This window comes from Anser anser (genome assembly GCF_964211835.1).
Source record: "Anser anser genome assembly, chromosome: 14".
NCBI lineage: Eukaryota > Metazoa > Chordata > Aves > Anseriformes > Anatidae > Anser > Anser anser.
The window spans coordinates 2,042,711-2,055,789 of record NC_139735.1 but is presented as its reverse complement, the minus strand read 5'-3'; the positions used below and the strand labels follow the sequence as shown (position 1 = coordinate 2,055,789).

Genomic DNA, 13,079 nt, shown 5'->3' with positions numbered 1-13,079 from the left:
TGGGGCTGCCCCGTCCCTGGCAGTGCCCACGGCCAGGCTGGGGGGGGCTGGGGGCAGGGGGCGCGACCAGGGCAGGGGGTGGCACTGGGTGGCTTCAAGGTCCCTGCCAACCCGAACAATTCTGTCGTTCTAGGATCCTATGAAACTCAGAACTTACCTCTAGTTTTGCTTGAAAAGTAAGGAAATCACCGTGGCTGTCTGGTACAACACCTCTTCGAGCGAGCAGGGAGGTTTTCCTTGCTTTCCCAAAGTTGGTGAGCTACAAAAAAGCCCATGAGTCCGAGAGCAGCCGAGCCTGCTAAATCCCCCTTAAGACAGAGTCTGCCCTGGCAGAGCCTGCAAAGAACAGAGGCAGGGGGTCTGGAGGCTGCGATGTGACCAGTGAGCTGGCCTGGGACTCATTTCTGAGCCCATTCATCTGTATAATACTCTGCTGGCCCTGTGAAGGAAGGACATGCCACTGTGACTCACAGGTATTTTTTTGAGTAACTGCAGAGGAAGTAATAAAACCCGTGGAGATCTTTTTTTAATTAACCAAACGGTCCTCCTGTGCCCAGGGACTGTTCCCAAATGCACGGCCCCTGCTCGGTGATCAGCCCAGCTCGGACCCGCGCTCCGAGGGCCACTTTCCAGGGACACCAGCCCACTGTCCAGACGGCTGGACGTGAACCAGCGACCACAGCCAGAGTACGAAATGTGAAAGGAATGTCCTGGGGCCGGGGAGCAGAGCTGCGCATCTGCTGCAGATGCACTGGCTGAGCGCAGCCCCCAGCAGCAGCAACTTTCCTTTCTGCTGCTTCTGAGCAGCGTTTGGTACTGCCCCGCACTGCTTGGAGAAGCACGGTTTCCTTCCTTCTGCAGAGGCAGACCACAGAGATGTAACACTCTTAACTCCTTCCAGTGCTGAGACGAGGAGGTGTTGATGCTGGTCCGCAAAGAGCTCTACAAATGCTAAAATGTATTTCAGCCTCCCACATTCAGGATTAGTTCAGTCTGGAAGAGACACAGGAACGGGCAAAGGAAGGGAACGGGGAGCGCATCATGACTGAGGAGCTGTTGGTTTGCTCTGCCTAGCTATGCACGAGAGCCACTGAAGGCTATAAATATTGCAGGGGCGAGGATTTGGGGAGAAATAAAAACATTTCCAGGCTGCGCAAGGATGCATAGGCACAAGCTTGACACAAGCGCGAAGAGGATACTCAGAGGACTGAAAGGGGCCATTGATCAATCTTCTCATCGAGCAGGGAGAGCAAGAAAATCATTTTGAGATGAAGTGGCATAAATGAGTAAAATCACTTCAAAAAGGCTGCTTTCCCCTGGTATGACAATCCATCACCCTTCAGCTGGCTTAACTCCTACTGGAGCAGTCTATACGTGGTGCCAAGCACATAACGACCACACACGTGGTGCTGACCCGGAGGCTCTCCAGCAAACCCTTCGCAGGGTGAATTTTGCTCGGAGGAGCAGCCTGCACCGTCACCGCCCTGACACTGCACGCCAGTCGCACAGAGCCCAGCTCACAAAAATGGAGGCCACCATCCCTCCACACTCAGAAACCTGACAACTCCCGTTAGCTTTCACTTAATTTCTTTGTAATTTTTTATTTTTTTAAATTTGCTCGGTTAGTTTTCTGTTAGGCTTTCAGTTACTCCTTAATGGGCCAACCCATTTTCTGCTCGTCAATTTAATTCGGTGTCCGACGAGGACGGGGATACTTCGGATGGCTCTGCCCAGTGAAATCATGTCAGCGGAGTCATATCGGAGCTCACATCTCGCTCGCGCAAGTCTTCCTCGGATTTTTTGGCGGAGGCGGCCAGAGGTGCGCCCGGGAACTCCCCGGGCCCCGGCGGCATCCCACGGCAGCTATCCCCTCGCTGCAGGAAAGGAAAGAAAGGTCAGCGCCGATCCTGCCATGAGATGAGCAGAGTGGTCACAGCGGTTTCAGTTCTGACTGGTTGCAAATGAGTCAGTGTGTTAGAGACCAACTGATCAGCGTACGTACATGAGCACACCACAAGTTCCATCCTCCTTTCTGATTTTATCAGCTTTTTTTTTTTTTTCCATCCTGGCTGCAATCTAAGAACACATTTGCCTGTCATTAGCTGCTATAAAAAGAATAAAGAGAACAAGGTGGGGTTCCAACGCAGCAGTTCTGTTTTTTTTCCAGCGGTAAAAGTCCATACTGCCTACTCCTTTCCCTTCTGCTCTTCCTACAGAGATTCTCGTTTCTTCAGCCAGCTGTGAGAAAAAAACTAATTCGCCGGTGCTCACTGATAGGGAGTTTAGCGGCAGCCCTGATTCCCCCCGCCTCTTCCAAGGGATGAGATTTTTTTCCGCGTGATTTGAAACTGGCTGCGATGTACAGCACCAGAAAGTGCACTCGTCCACGCAATACCTGCGACCCGTTAGGCCCCTTTAAAGCACTCCTTACTCTGCTTTCTCTCCCCGGCCTCAGCAGGGCCAGGGATGCGCGGAGCCCTGGGCCACCCGCTCTCTAGGAAGGGAACAGACGGGGGAGAGGGTCTGAGCCCCGGGGGCAGTTCTGGTTTCCACTGAGTGTGGTACTCAGGGGCCCAGGACGCTGTGCTCATCTTGTCCCCAAATTCAATAAAATCAGAAGAACGGGGTTTTCTTTAAGAAACCAGATAAGAACAGTGGGGACAGGTGTTCCCCCCTGTGCACCTGCAATTGGACTGGATTGATGCTCGTTCATTGACAGCACAAGGCACAGCTGGCCTTCCTCCGGTCACCACCGCAATAACGCACGGTGGCCCGACCTCAGCTCTGGGGTAAGACTGCTCTGCTGACTGCAGGGAAAGCCGGGAACATCGGGGGGGAGTCCGGCAAGGCAGGAAAACTGCCACGATCCCTGTGCCAGCAGAGGCAGGGCGTGCGGGAGGGGAGCAGAGTCTGCTCCGCACCACGCCTCTGCCTCCAGAAGGGCTCCTCCAGCTCCCGGCCGCGGGCTTGGCAGTGCTCTGCAGTGGGCAGCGGCGGGGACAACCGCTTGCTTTCCCCAGAAAACAACCGGCAAAATGACAGAAAGACCTGAAGCATCCAACCAAACACACGCTAAAAAAATTGCCAGTTAGGTGGAAAAACTGCTGCGGAACTGACATGCAGGACCCGTGCGCCCTGAGCGGGGGCACGCTGTGCCGGGCACATCAACACGGGGTGACCCTCGCCCAAACCTCCTGTGGACAGGGCACAGGGAAGTGCCAGCCGGATGGATTCACATCCTCCGGAGAGCACCTGGCTCACAGAGCAGCCGCAGGGTCTCTGGAGGGCTCTCATTTTGTCATTTGGATGTGAGCGTGGCACCACTGGGTCAGCCACGGGTTCCTTAGGACAACGATACCGAACGAGGCAGAAGCACTTCTTAAGGTAAAAGTGAAGATGAGCTATAACATCAAGGAGAGAAAATGTAAATGTGAAGATCTGGGTGGTGTCTAGGTAGCCCTGGTTTATCTGCTACTAATCCTTCTAGCATCATAAGGCTTTTCCAGTATCTGAAACCATATTAGCCTCAAACTTCTGAACTACATAGTGCCCACTGAATTACGGGGGATCTTTATTTTAGAAACATGTAGTTTCCCCCGTCAGATAAGAAAGTAACAACTTCCACTCTACAGGTGACTTCTCGCCTTCGGTTTGAGCATATTTGCGGTGAGCTATTAATCATTTCCTCGCACGGTGCACGTATAAAAGGAAGCCAGGAGCCAGCCGTCCCCAGCCAAGACGGGGAGCACGGTGCCTCACCACAATGCTGCCGCTGCTCTGCCTGGTGCTGAGCTGCTGGGCGCTGGGTGCCTCGGTCCCCGTGCCACCGGCCACGGGGCCAGCCTGCGTTGCCAGCTCCCTCCTGCTGGAAACCATCAGCAACGTTGAGAAGCTACAGGTTACCTCCGTTCTGCTTGCTTTTCGCCGCACGGCCGGCTTTTTGTTCTGGTAGCGCATCTGCTAATGTGGTTTTTATCAATCTCTTGCAGGGCAACAGAGAAATCTCGCCTCCGGTAAGATTGCTTTTCGGCTCACGTTGCAGTGCCGGTCGCTGGTGGTGTGGCTTGTGTGCTTTTTGAGACAGAAGGGGGATCCGGTGGTTGTCAAAGCCCATCCTTTGGCAGGCTCTTCTGCCATCAAAAGAGGCGTCCCGCTGGGTTACGTCATTTCATGTAATCAGCATTTCAGCTCCATTAGTGGGATGCTTCTTGCACCAGTGATACAGTAAAGAAAGAGCAGGAATGACCGAGGTTTGCTATTGCAGAACAACATAACTCCCAGGGAGGAGTGGGAAGGGAGCGCCATCACCTATCTGGAGGAATTTATTAAAGTCCTGGAAAGCCGCAGAGAGACGCCGATGGAGAGACAAATTGCTCAGGAACTGCGGAGCATCCACGCTGCCGGGAAGACATGCTACGGGCGGATGGTACGCTTGGGATGGACTTTCTGCTCACTGTTTTATGGTGCTTAGATTACTGTAAAAGATATCCCAGTGTTTGTCCAAGTTGCAGTGAAATGTGTGCGTGGTTCAAGCATGCAGCTGCCTCCAGGTTCGGTGCTTTCATGGACTTAAAATTATTTTTTCAAAAAGTATTTAAAAAAAACTACAGTCAAGAAACAAAATGCATCTTGTGTGTCCAAATTATGTTTCTTAAACTCTTCTTCCTCTCTTTTCCCCCCAGGAACATGAGTGGGAGCCAGAAGAAAAGGACTTTTACAGTAATTTGGAATATTTATTGAGGTTCCTGAACCACTATGGCCACTAGGAGAAACCAGCACAGTCTTCAAAGAGGATTGAAGTGCCCCTGGTCCAGCCTGGTGGGAGACCCCAGCTTTGTGTGTCCTCGTTTGAGTATCCTCACTCTAGTGAGCAAGGCTACTGGGAGCCGTTATTTATTCCTGTATCTATTCATATTTATTTATTCTATTTATTTGCAGAAATGTCACGTTATTTATTTTTGTAATGCAGAAATGCAATAATTATTTAACTCAGGAAACCCTTATTTATTGGTGTGTGCGGAGGGCTCCGTGGGCACCGCCTCCTTTCCCTCGCACCTTTATTTCTTTTGCACCTTTCCCAGCTGCATCCGAGTGCTCTCGGAGCCGTCTGGCCCCAGCAGACCCTCACGAAGTTGGATTTCCACCTCCAGGCTCAGCCCCTCTCGCCTTGTGAACACAAAGGTGATTTCTGCTGAGTCTTGTGAGGATGGTATAAGCTGCCGAAGGGAAGCCCGATGTTTCCAGATGCCTTCAGTGCGGTTTTGCATCTTTTTAGAAGAGTCTATGGTAATTGTCAGGGGAGAGTCTTGTGCAAGGATGCAACTTTTACTCCTTAAATTATGCTAAAGTGCTTATCTTAACCAAAGTGAGGAACATTACTGTTACCAAGGCAGTGACAATCGCTTTAAAATGTAAAAAAATGAGAGGTGCAAATTGTGGAGATGTGGCTGTTTGAACAGACCTGTGTGCTGCCAAGACAGCACACAGTTAAATAGTTGGGAAACTTTTATGCAGAACTCTATGAATGTAATCGAACTCTAAGAGAATCTATGCAAAATAAAACTCTTGCACAACTGTGTAACTATCATCATTTCATTTGTGATGTTTTATGGTGATTTAAGGAAGATTCAGTCTAAACATGTTAGACTGGTCTGATCGGGGTCTTCTAATGGTGAGGTTCTGGCAGTTTCAGGAGGGTATTATACCCAAAACTACACAGAAACTGTAGAGATGATTAATTCCTCTGTGTAGCAGCTTACGAGGAGGTCCAGACACCACGTAACACCACTTTTGTTTTCAAATCAGGGTAAACGTAGCGCCTAAATAGTGGGTCGTGGTTTTGGTTCTTCCTTCCTTTGCTCTCACTTCGTGGCAGACAGCTCACTGCAGCACCTCGCCTTTCCCCTCCGGTGGATATTCCGATCGCAGGGAGATTCGCCCACGCAGAAGGAAGCGAAGGGGCAGCGCAGACCTCGTTTGGGGCAGGGTGGGAAGGGAGGCACAGCACCAGCCCGCGGCTGTGCCCGCATCCCCAGGCAGCACCGTGCTCGTGCCTTCCCCTCCGAGGGGATTCTCCGGCTGGAATTTCACGATCCTGGCCCGTCATCACCACCTGCTTCTGCAGGTTTCGCCGTGCACCTGGAAGAAAGTTCCCCTAGGAGCCCTGATTCACAGAGGATTTAGCCCACAGCAGTGACTGTAGGAGCCGTGCTGTGCCTGCGGGATCCCCGATCCCATGCAGACCTCAGCAAAGGGCAGGTTGGAGGGGCAGGGGAGTCCCCGCCAGAACCCGCAGCAGTCACTTAAGGGAGCTGACATGTTTGAGGAATTAGCTAGTATTTTTAATAACACCTGGAGAGAAGTTCCTTCGGGGCTGGGGAAGGGCAGACACGGTAGTCATTGTGTGAACAGGGGGAAAAACAGTAGGTTCAGTCATCATCACCCTGCCTCCCCCAAATATTTAAGGATAAATCATTAACCAGTACCCACAAAAATCCTGTGTGCTTAGAAAAAGAGGCTCAAGGTGTCAATGGCTTTACAGCCTGTGAGGGGGAGTCCGACAGCGGGTATATGGGATGGTGCCCAAGAGCAGCCCCGGGGGGACTTGTCCCCCAGCCCCAGTTTAGGCGTGCAGCCGGCTGAGGAGCCGGACAGGCTGCACGCTCTGCGTGGCCGGCTCACAGCCCAGCACCTCGCTGTTTGCTGGGGTGCTGTCTTCAGGGAGCTGCCAAATGCACCGGGGCTAAACGAGGAATAAATCTTAGCAGCGGTGCCGTGGGAGAGGCTGGGGGGGGACACCACAGACTAAGTAAGCATTAGCAAAGACACTGGGTTGCAAAAAGGCGATCTGATTTTTTACAATTGCGTGCAAAGAGCCATGGTTGCAAAAAGATGTTTTTTACAATTGCATGCAAAATATATATATATATAATATTTCCAGCCTTCCAGGGAGGGAGAGGCTGCTCCGAGAGGGGCCAGCACCCCGCGGGTTGCAGGGGGAACGTGGCCAAGAGCTCAGCCTGTTCCCCAGCCTTTGCACGGGCTCGCACTCACCTGCGATAAAGCCGCGGCCCGGGGGCTCCGGGCGGTGCTGGGGCTGGCGGGGGGCCCCGAACCCGGCCCCCCCCCCTTCGGGCGGCTCCTAAATTGCCCCCGGCCGCCCCTAGGGGGCAGCCCCGGCCAGGCGGCCCGGCGCGGGGGGGCGGCTCCGGGCCGGGCTGTGACACCCCCCGCGGGACAAAACGGGGGTGGGCTCCCTGCCTGCAGCCCCGGGAGATGCTGAGCCTCACGTCGGAGAAAGGGAGATACCTTCACCGGTTTTACGTGCCAGTTTAGCGCGTTTAAAGGTTGCTTTCCTTGACTCACTTTAACCACCTCTACGTGCTGTTGGACAAGAGCCTGCCGGTCCCAAAGGCTCCCTGGTGTCCCACCAGCACCACTGGGGAGCGGGGGGCCTGGACACCAGGGAGCCGTTGCACGAGCAGTTCAATCCTAAAAGCTTACATTTTAAGAGAATGAATCAGGGTCTTTGATAGAGAGGGGAAGCCAAGCAGGACTGGGCAGCGCAGCTCTGGCGATCGTCCCCCAGGTGGGTGTTTGTACAAGAGCCTTCCACACAGTGCTGGAAGCGGGGGACGGCCTGCTCTGCAAACCAGGCACCTTAAGCGAGCGGCGAAGCAACGGGGACAAAGGTAACACGCAGGTGCGTGTTTATAGTAGGGGCACCGCAAAACGTCCCGACAAAGGACTCGAAACACCACCCTGTCCCAAACTTTCGTATTGCATTCATAGGACTTCAAAATGAAACGTGTGCCTCGCCCAACAGAAAAGTTTTGCCTAATGAAACCCGGTAAAACCAACCTGCCACTTCTGCACATCATCAGACACTTTACGTGAAATACCATCTCTGAAAATCAAACAGATTTAGAGAAGAAACTGGAACATGTGGGAAATATTTGGGCCAGACCTTCAGCTGGCACAGGCTGATGCGGATATTTGCAAAGCTCTGGGCTGATGCGCTGCAGCTGAGAGCCTGGCTCCTTGCTAACCCCGTCCAAGCAGCACTTGCCAAGCCTATTTTTTTCTGGCATTGTCAAATGCCTTCCTTGCAGCTTTCTGCTGAAGTCAGAGCTGCTATCAAGCAAACAAGAAGGTGGGGCAGCACGAGCCATGCGGTGTCCCCAGGCAGATGCAGACTACCAGACCATCAGGTACGCTTGGCCCAAAATATGGTTGTTAATAATTTCACTTTTCACACTGCTTCCTGACGGCCAGAAGTGATTCCTCACCGAGACCTCCCTCGGGTGATACTTCTTGTATGAACCATATTCATTGCAACCCATCATGGAACAATTAGATTTATTTTTTTTTGTTTATTTTTTTTACTTTAGAGTCGCATTATCTCAGTGTTATCTAAGCCCTGCTTCTGCAATTGCTCTCATGATATTGCTCCTCAAACACCAAGTTATCTGGAAGTGCCCTCTCTCATGTGGTTACCCCACCCTTAGCTGGCTGTGCTGAGGAGCCGCAGCCCACAGGGGAGCGGGGAGAGCTTGTCCCCCTCCTGCTGCATCCCACCCCAAGCGCCCCTGGGCGGGTGCCTGTGGTGTTCCGCTTGGGTTTTGGTCCCTTTCCCCCCCCTCGCTCACATATTCACATAAAAACAAGCACCTCACTGCTCCTGCGAAGGGCCCAAGTGCGAGGAGAGAAGCGATGAAGGTTTCCCCCAGAACGATAAGCTGCAGTTGACAGCTGAGAATGAAGATTTATGTGGCACTGTCAAAAAAAATTAATGATGTCAGGATAAGGTCCAGTCATCACTCTTAGTAATTATGATGAACAAACAACCTTCTGCTTTGTTGTCAGGTCACAGAAAAGATATCTCCCACAGAAAATGTTTTGCAAGGCAGTGCTGTACATCAGTGTGCACCCTTGCTCCCACACTCCCGACAGGGTCATGCTGAGAGATGCAGGGATCACCTCGCTCCTGTGGGCTCCATCCTCAGCAGATGCTAACCACGGGGGCACTGAAAGAAGTAAGCTGCAGTAATTCACAGCAATATAGGACGCAGTCTCCTCCGACAAGAAACGATGGTCTTTATGGCTGTGTTACTCCAGCTTCCTCAGACGTTAGTAAGTTTTACACTAACTTGCACATCGTTAGTGCCCTTGCACGTCATTAGTGCCCTTGTACATCGCTCTTCCTTGCATGGAAACGTTGCCCTGGAGTTAGAGCCTTTAGGAAGTTTGCTGGAACACTAATCATAAATGCTTCTCAAATGAGATATGTCGCTAATTCGACAGCTCAAGTTGTTGTCTATTTCCTATTTTATTGATTCATAACTGAGATAAGATAGTAATCACATCCTGCCCTTAACTAAGCTTCTCTATATAAGTGAGCTTAGCATCTGCCAAGGGAGAGGAGCTTGAACTCGAGGCACATTTCAGACCAAACTTGAGCTCCCAGATACAACACCTTTAAAATGTATTTTTACATGGTCTTGTTACTACTCAGCTGTAGGGCATCCAGTTACTTTATTCCTCCGAAGGCAATGCCATTTCTGCAGAAGATCAATAAAACTTCAATAATTGAGGAAATAATTTGCTTACTGGATGCTGAAAAAACATCTTTAAATGTAAATCATTTTCTGCTTCCCCCACCCCAGGCTTGCTTTTTGAGATGATTTAAAATTCGTAACACACTGATTTCTGTCTTTTTCAGGGATATCTCACCACGCCGACTAGCTTAAAGGTAAGAAGCTGCTGTTTCTTATTCTGTTATTTTCAGTTGGAATCTCCAAAGAGATTCATGGATTATAAGCTTAAAGTATAACCGCTGAGCGGAGAGGACACTTAAAGGCTAAAAAAAAAAAAAAAAAGCTAAGAGGGATTGCTGGGCTGGCAAAGAGCCGTGGTTCTGGGAGCCGTGAGGGAATGGGAAGGGGGATCTGAACCAAAAATTTGTTCTAAGAGGGGCACAGAGCCGCCGCTGATGGGAAGAGCCCCGGCTGGCTCAGGGGACAGCCTTTCTTCTCAAGTCAGCAGCTCTCCTCTTGCTTTCTGAACACACCACGTCCTATTTTTAAAAGATTGCTTGAATGTGGCTAGTCCTAACTGCTCTCAGTTACAAATGGTATGCCTTTCCTCAGCTTTCTAAGCTCTTTGTAATGCTTTTCAGGAGAAATTTCTGTTGATGTTTGTAAGATCTGTTCACTAACTGATGCAATACAAGGAAAAATGCTCAAAGCAGCTATCTGCAAACAACCTATATCTAAGGAAAACAAACAAACAAAAAACTCTCTCTGATTTCAATGGAATTGGATCAAATTTGAAATGTTGTCAAATTCACCACTAGCAGAAACTGGAGCACTTTTATTGCAAAGTTTGTGGTTGTAATAGTTACGAATACTGCACATATAATATGACTTCTTAAAAAGGTACGAAAAAGAAATCAGATAGAAAAAGTTAAGATTTCCAGAGAAAATTATAGTTGATTTATTTAATATGGTTTATTAACTGTTCCTTTCTTCTTCTTTCTGTAAACTAGAACACCATTTACTCTCCCTTTTTCTCCTAGAGCAAAAACTGTGCACACCGGAACATCGACAAGTTCATTCATGAGCTAAACAGACTGAACATATCTGTGTGTATGACCATAGTTCAAAGAGATATGAGCGAGCTTGAAAAAATCTGTTCAATTCTGAAGGTAAGCTTTCGCTATTTATTTGATTTTAGTTTCAAACATTTTCCTGCAGTTATCAGTTTATCCAGGTTGGGGATTTATCCACTTGGGGATTTTTTTCAACGTCTCATTAGTTCTCTTGGACACTTGCAAAGCAATCCCAGCCACTGCAAACAGCAGATCTTTCCCAGCCAGGCAAGGCTGCCGCAGCCCTTGGATTGCACCAGTTTTCACATATGATGGCAGATAAGGCCTTTAGTTAAGTCTATGGACATGCTGAGAAGACATTGCCACCAACGTTCCCCAAAAGTTACTTCCCCTGAAGGAATTAGAGAGAATTAGTGGAAGTTTTTCAGTAACATGTCACCTGTCACATAATTTCTTGCTCACTTTTTGGTAAACTCTAACTCAATATTTTGAGATCTGGTAGCCAAGAAATTGTTCTTCCTTTTTAATTTTGGACCAGCTGTAGCTCCATGGAAGGATATCAAGGTTTGTCTATCACGCACAAACTCATTCTTATACAGATAATATTTAGACCTGCAGTAATAATTTAGACCTGCAGTAATGATGATGATTTATTAGGTGCAAAAAGAGAGAAAGACAGAGAAAATAAGGTGATGGAAAATAGATTTCACATGTGTTCTCAAAGTGGCTGTAATTGCTGACCTGAAACAGAGCCACAGGCTTCTTTTTGGAAGAAAAACAGATATGCATCAGTTTGCTTAATGCCTGCAAGTTGCAGATGAAACTGATACCCAGATGCTGAACTCCACACTGCTGCAGCTGAAACCTCTGTGGTAAGAACAAGCAGGCTGGGATGCTGCTGGGACCACACAGCGCATCCTGGGCTCCCTTTGTGTCTCCAGGATTTGCATATTATAAGGGAAATTGTATATTACGGGTGAAATGCTCTGACCTGTCTTAAATCTGCAAGGTGAAATTATCTGAGGCCAGTGAACGACAGCTGGCCTGCTTCTAGCTCTGTACCAGGGAGTTGGGGAGGTCCTGGAGAACGTGCAGCATTTGGGTGGAACTGTTCTTAACTCTTGTATCAACCAGCATCTACTCTTTTTCCTTAGAAAAAAACAAACCATGAAAATGACTGCGCAGATATGGAAGCAGATTTCTCAAAATTTAAATGTAATATGAAAGAATTCTTGCAATGGGTCAACGAGGCGGTCAATTGCACCAGCACTGTGAGAAACGAGGTGGATCTGTACACCAAGAACTGCACCTGCCCTCGCCTGCGGAGGTACCGCAAGGGGTGGCCCGAGGAGAGGGTCCCCTGGGCAGCGCTGGGGCCAGCTGGGGATGGGGAACAAGAGATGCCTCTTACAAACTAGAATCCATGCTAAGTGTTAATGCGAGTGGGTGATTTTAAATTGTACACAGCAATAAAAACCTTTCATGCCAAGCTCAGCCCAGTGTCGTCATTTGTATCATTCGGTCACCAAACATGCAATTGTGTCACCAGGGATGCAGAGAAAGGCATGAGGCTCGTGGGTTTTGGCACGTAGGGACAGAAGAAGCGTTCACACGCTTTAGCCAGGGCTGGGAAGCGATCCCACAGCGGGTGTGGGGGGTTCGGGTCTGTGGTGCCCAGCGGGGATTGATGGGACCCAGCACAGCCCCGCAGGGCAGTCCCATGGAGAGCGGGGGCTTTGCAAACTCATCCAGGGGGTGCCCAGGAGGGAAGGGACACGGCACCCGGTACGGACACAACCTGCTAGACCTCACCCAGCACTGAAGTAATCACTTTTAATTGTTCTTTACAATAAGCTTTAACGTGAATCTGACCAGATATGTGTAGCGGCTTCATGTGTCATCTGCATACCGAATAGATTTTGCTTAGGATTTTTCACATCTCTTCAGTATGCAGCGTTCATACGGTTTATGACTAGATCCAGAACTGTGATGACTCACATGCTTTGGAAAGACAGAGCATGATATCCCATGCATGAGTCCTTGCATAGCTCTGTGTAACTCAGTACAAATCAGGTGCCAGATGCTGTTTTTCTGACAGAGATATTTGTTTCTCTGCCGATAACAAAGTCTTAGGAAGAGACATAAAACAGAATTTTAAACAATAAAATAAAATGCAGGCTACCTAGGCTCAAACAAGTGGCAAGGAGCAGTTCTGCTCGCAGCAGTATCAGCGCTCCCTGACTGCAATACCAATGGGAAGACACCAGACAGAAGAGGCTGTGAATGGCATCGGTCTCTCGAAGGCTGCTTGCCTGATGCCTCTGTTCCTGAGCACACAGGCAGCACTGAACCAGTGCGAACTGCAGACACCAGAGCTTAAGGGTTTTGTCCTCAAGACTTGAGGAACACGGGGAACCCAGACTGCTGACATCTCTAAATCTGGGTAGAAACGCAGTTTGCCATGACAACG

At 49.7% G+C, this 13,079-nt stretch overlaps 2 protein-coding genes and 1 long non-coding RNA gene across 3 annotated transcripts in view; 2 read left to right on the top strand and 1 right to left on the bottom strand.

Moving 5' to 3' along the window:
• The window catches only part of LOC310881702, a 41,686-nt gene that overhangs the window by 22,946 nt on the left and 5,661 nt on the right, over window positions 1–13,079 (bottom strand). The gene's annotated exons all lie outside the window — the stretch shown is intronic.
• On the top strand, window positions 3,764–4,822 carry LOC310881700 (uncharacterized protein; the record flags this gene model as incomplete). The annotated part of the gene is made up of 4 exons (XM_083799241.1): window positions 3,764–3,898; window positions 3,990–4,013; window positions 4,265–4,426; window positions 4,683–4,822. The coding sequence occupies 4 exons, from the start codon at window positions 3,764–3,766 to the stop codon at window positions 4,764–4,766; spliced, it is 405 nt and encodes a 134-aa protein (XP_083655367.1). The 3' UTR covers window positions 4,767–4,822.
• Window positions 9,417–12,103, top strand: LOC310881699 (uncharacterized protein). The gene is made up of 4 exons (XM_083799240.1): window positions 9,417–9,635; window positions 9,722–9,751; window positions 10,577–10,705; window positions 11,764–12,103. Exons 1-4 carry the CDS (start codon window positions 9,483–9,485, stop codon window positions 12,025–12,027), a joined length of 576 nt encoding a protein of 191 aa, XP_083655366.1. The 5' UTR covers window positions 9,417–9,482; the 3' UTR covers window positions 12,028–12,103.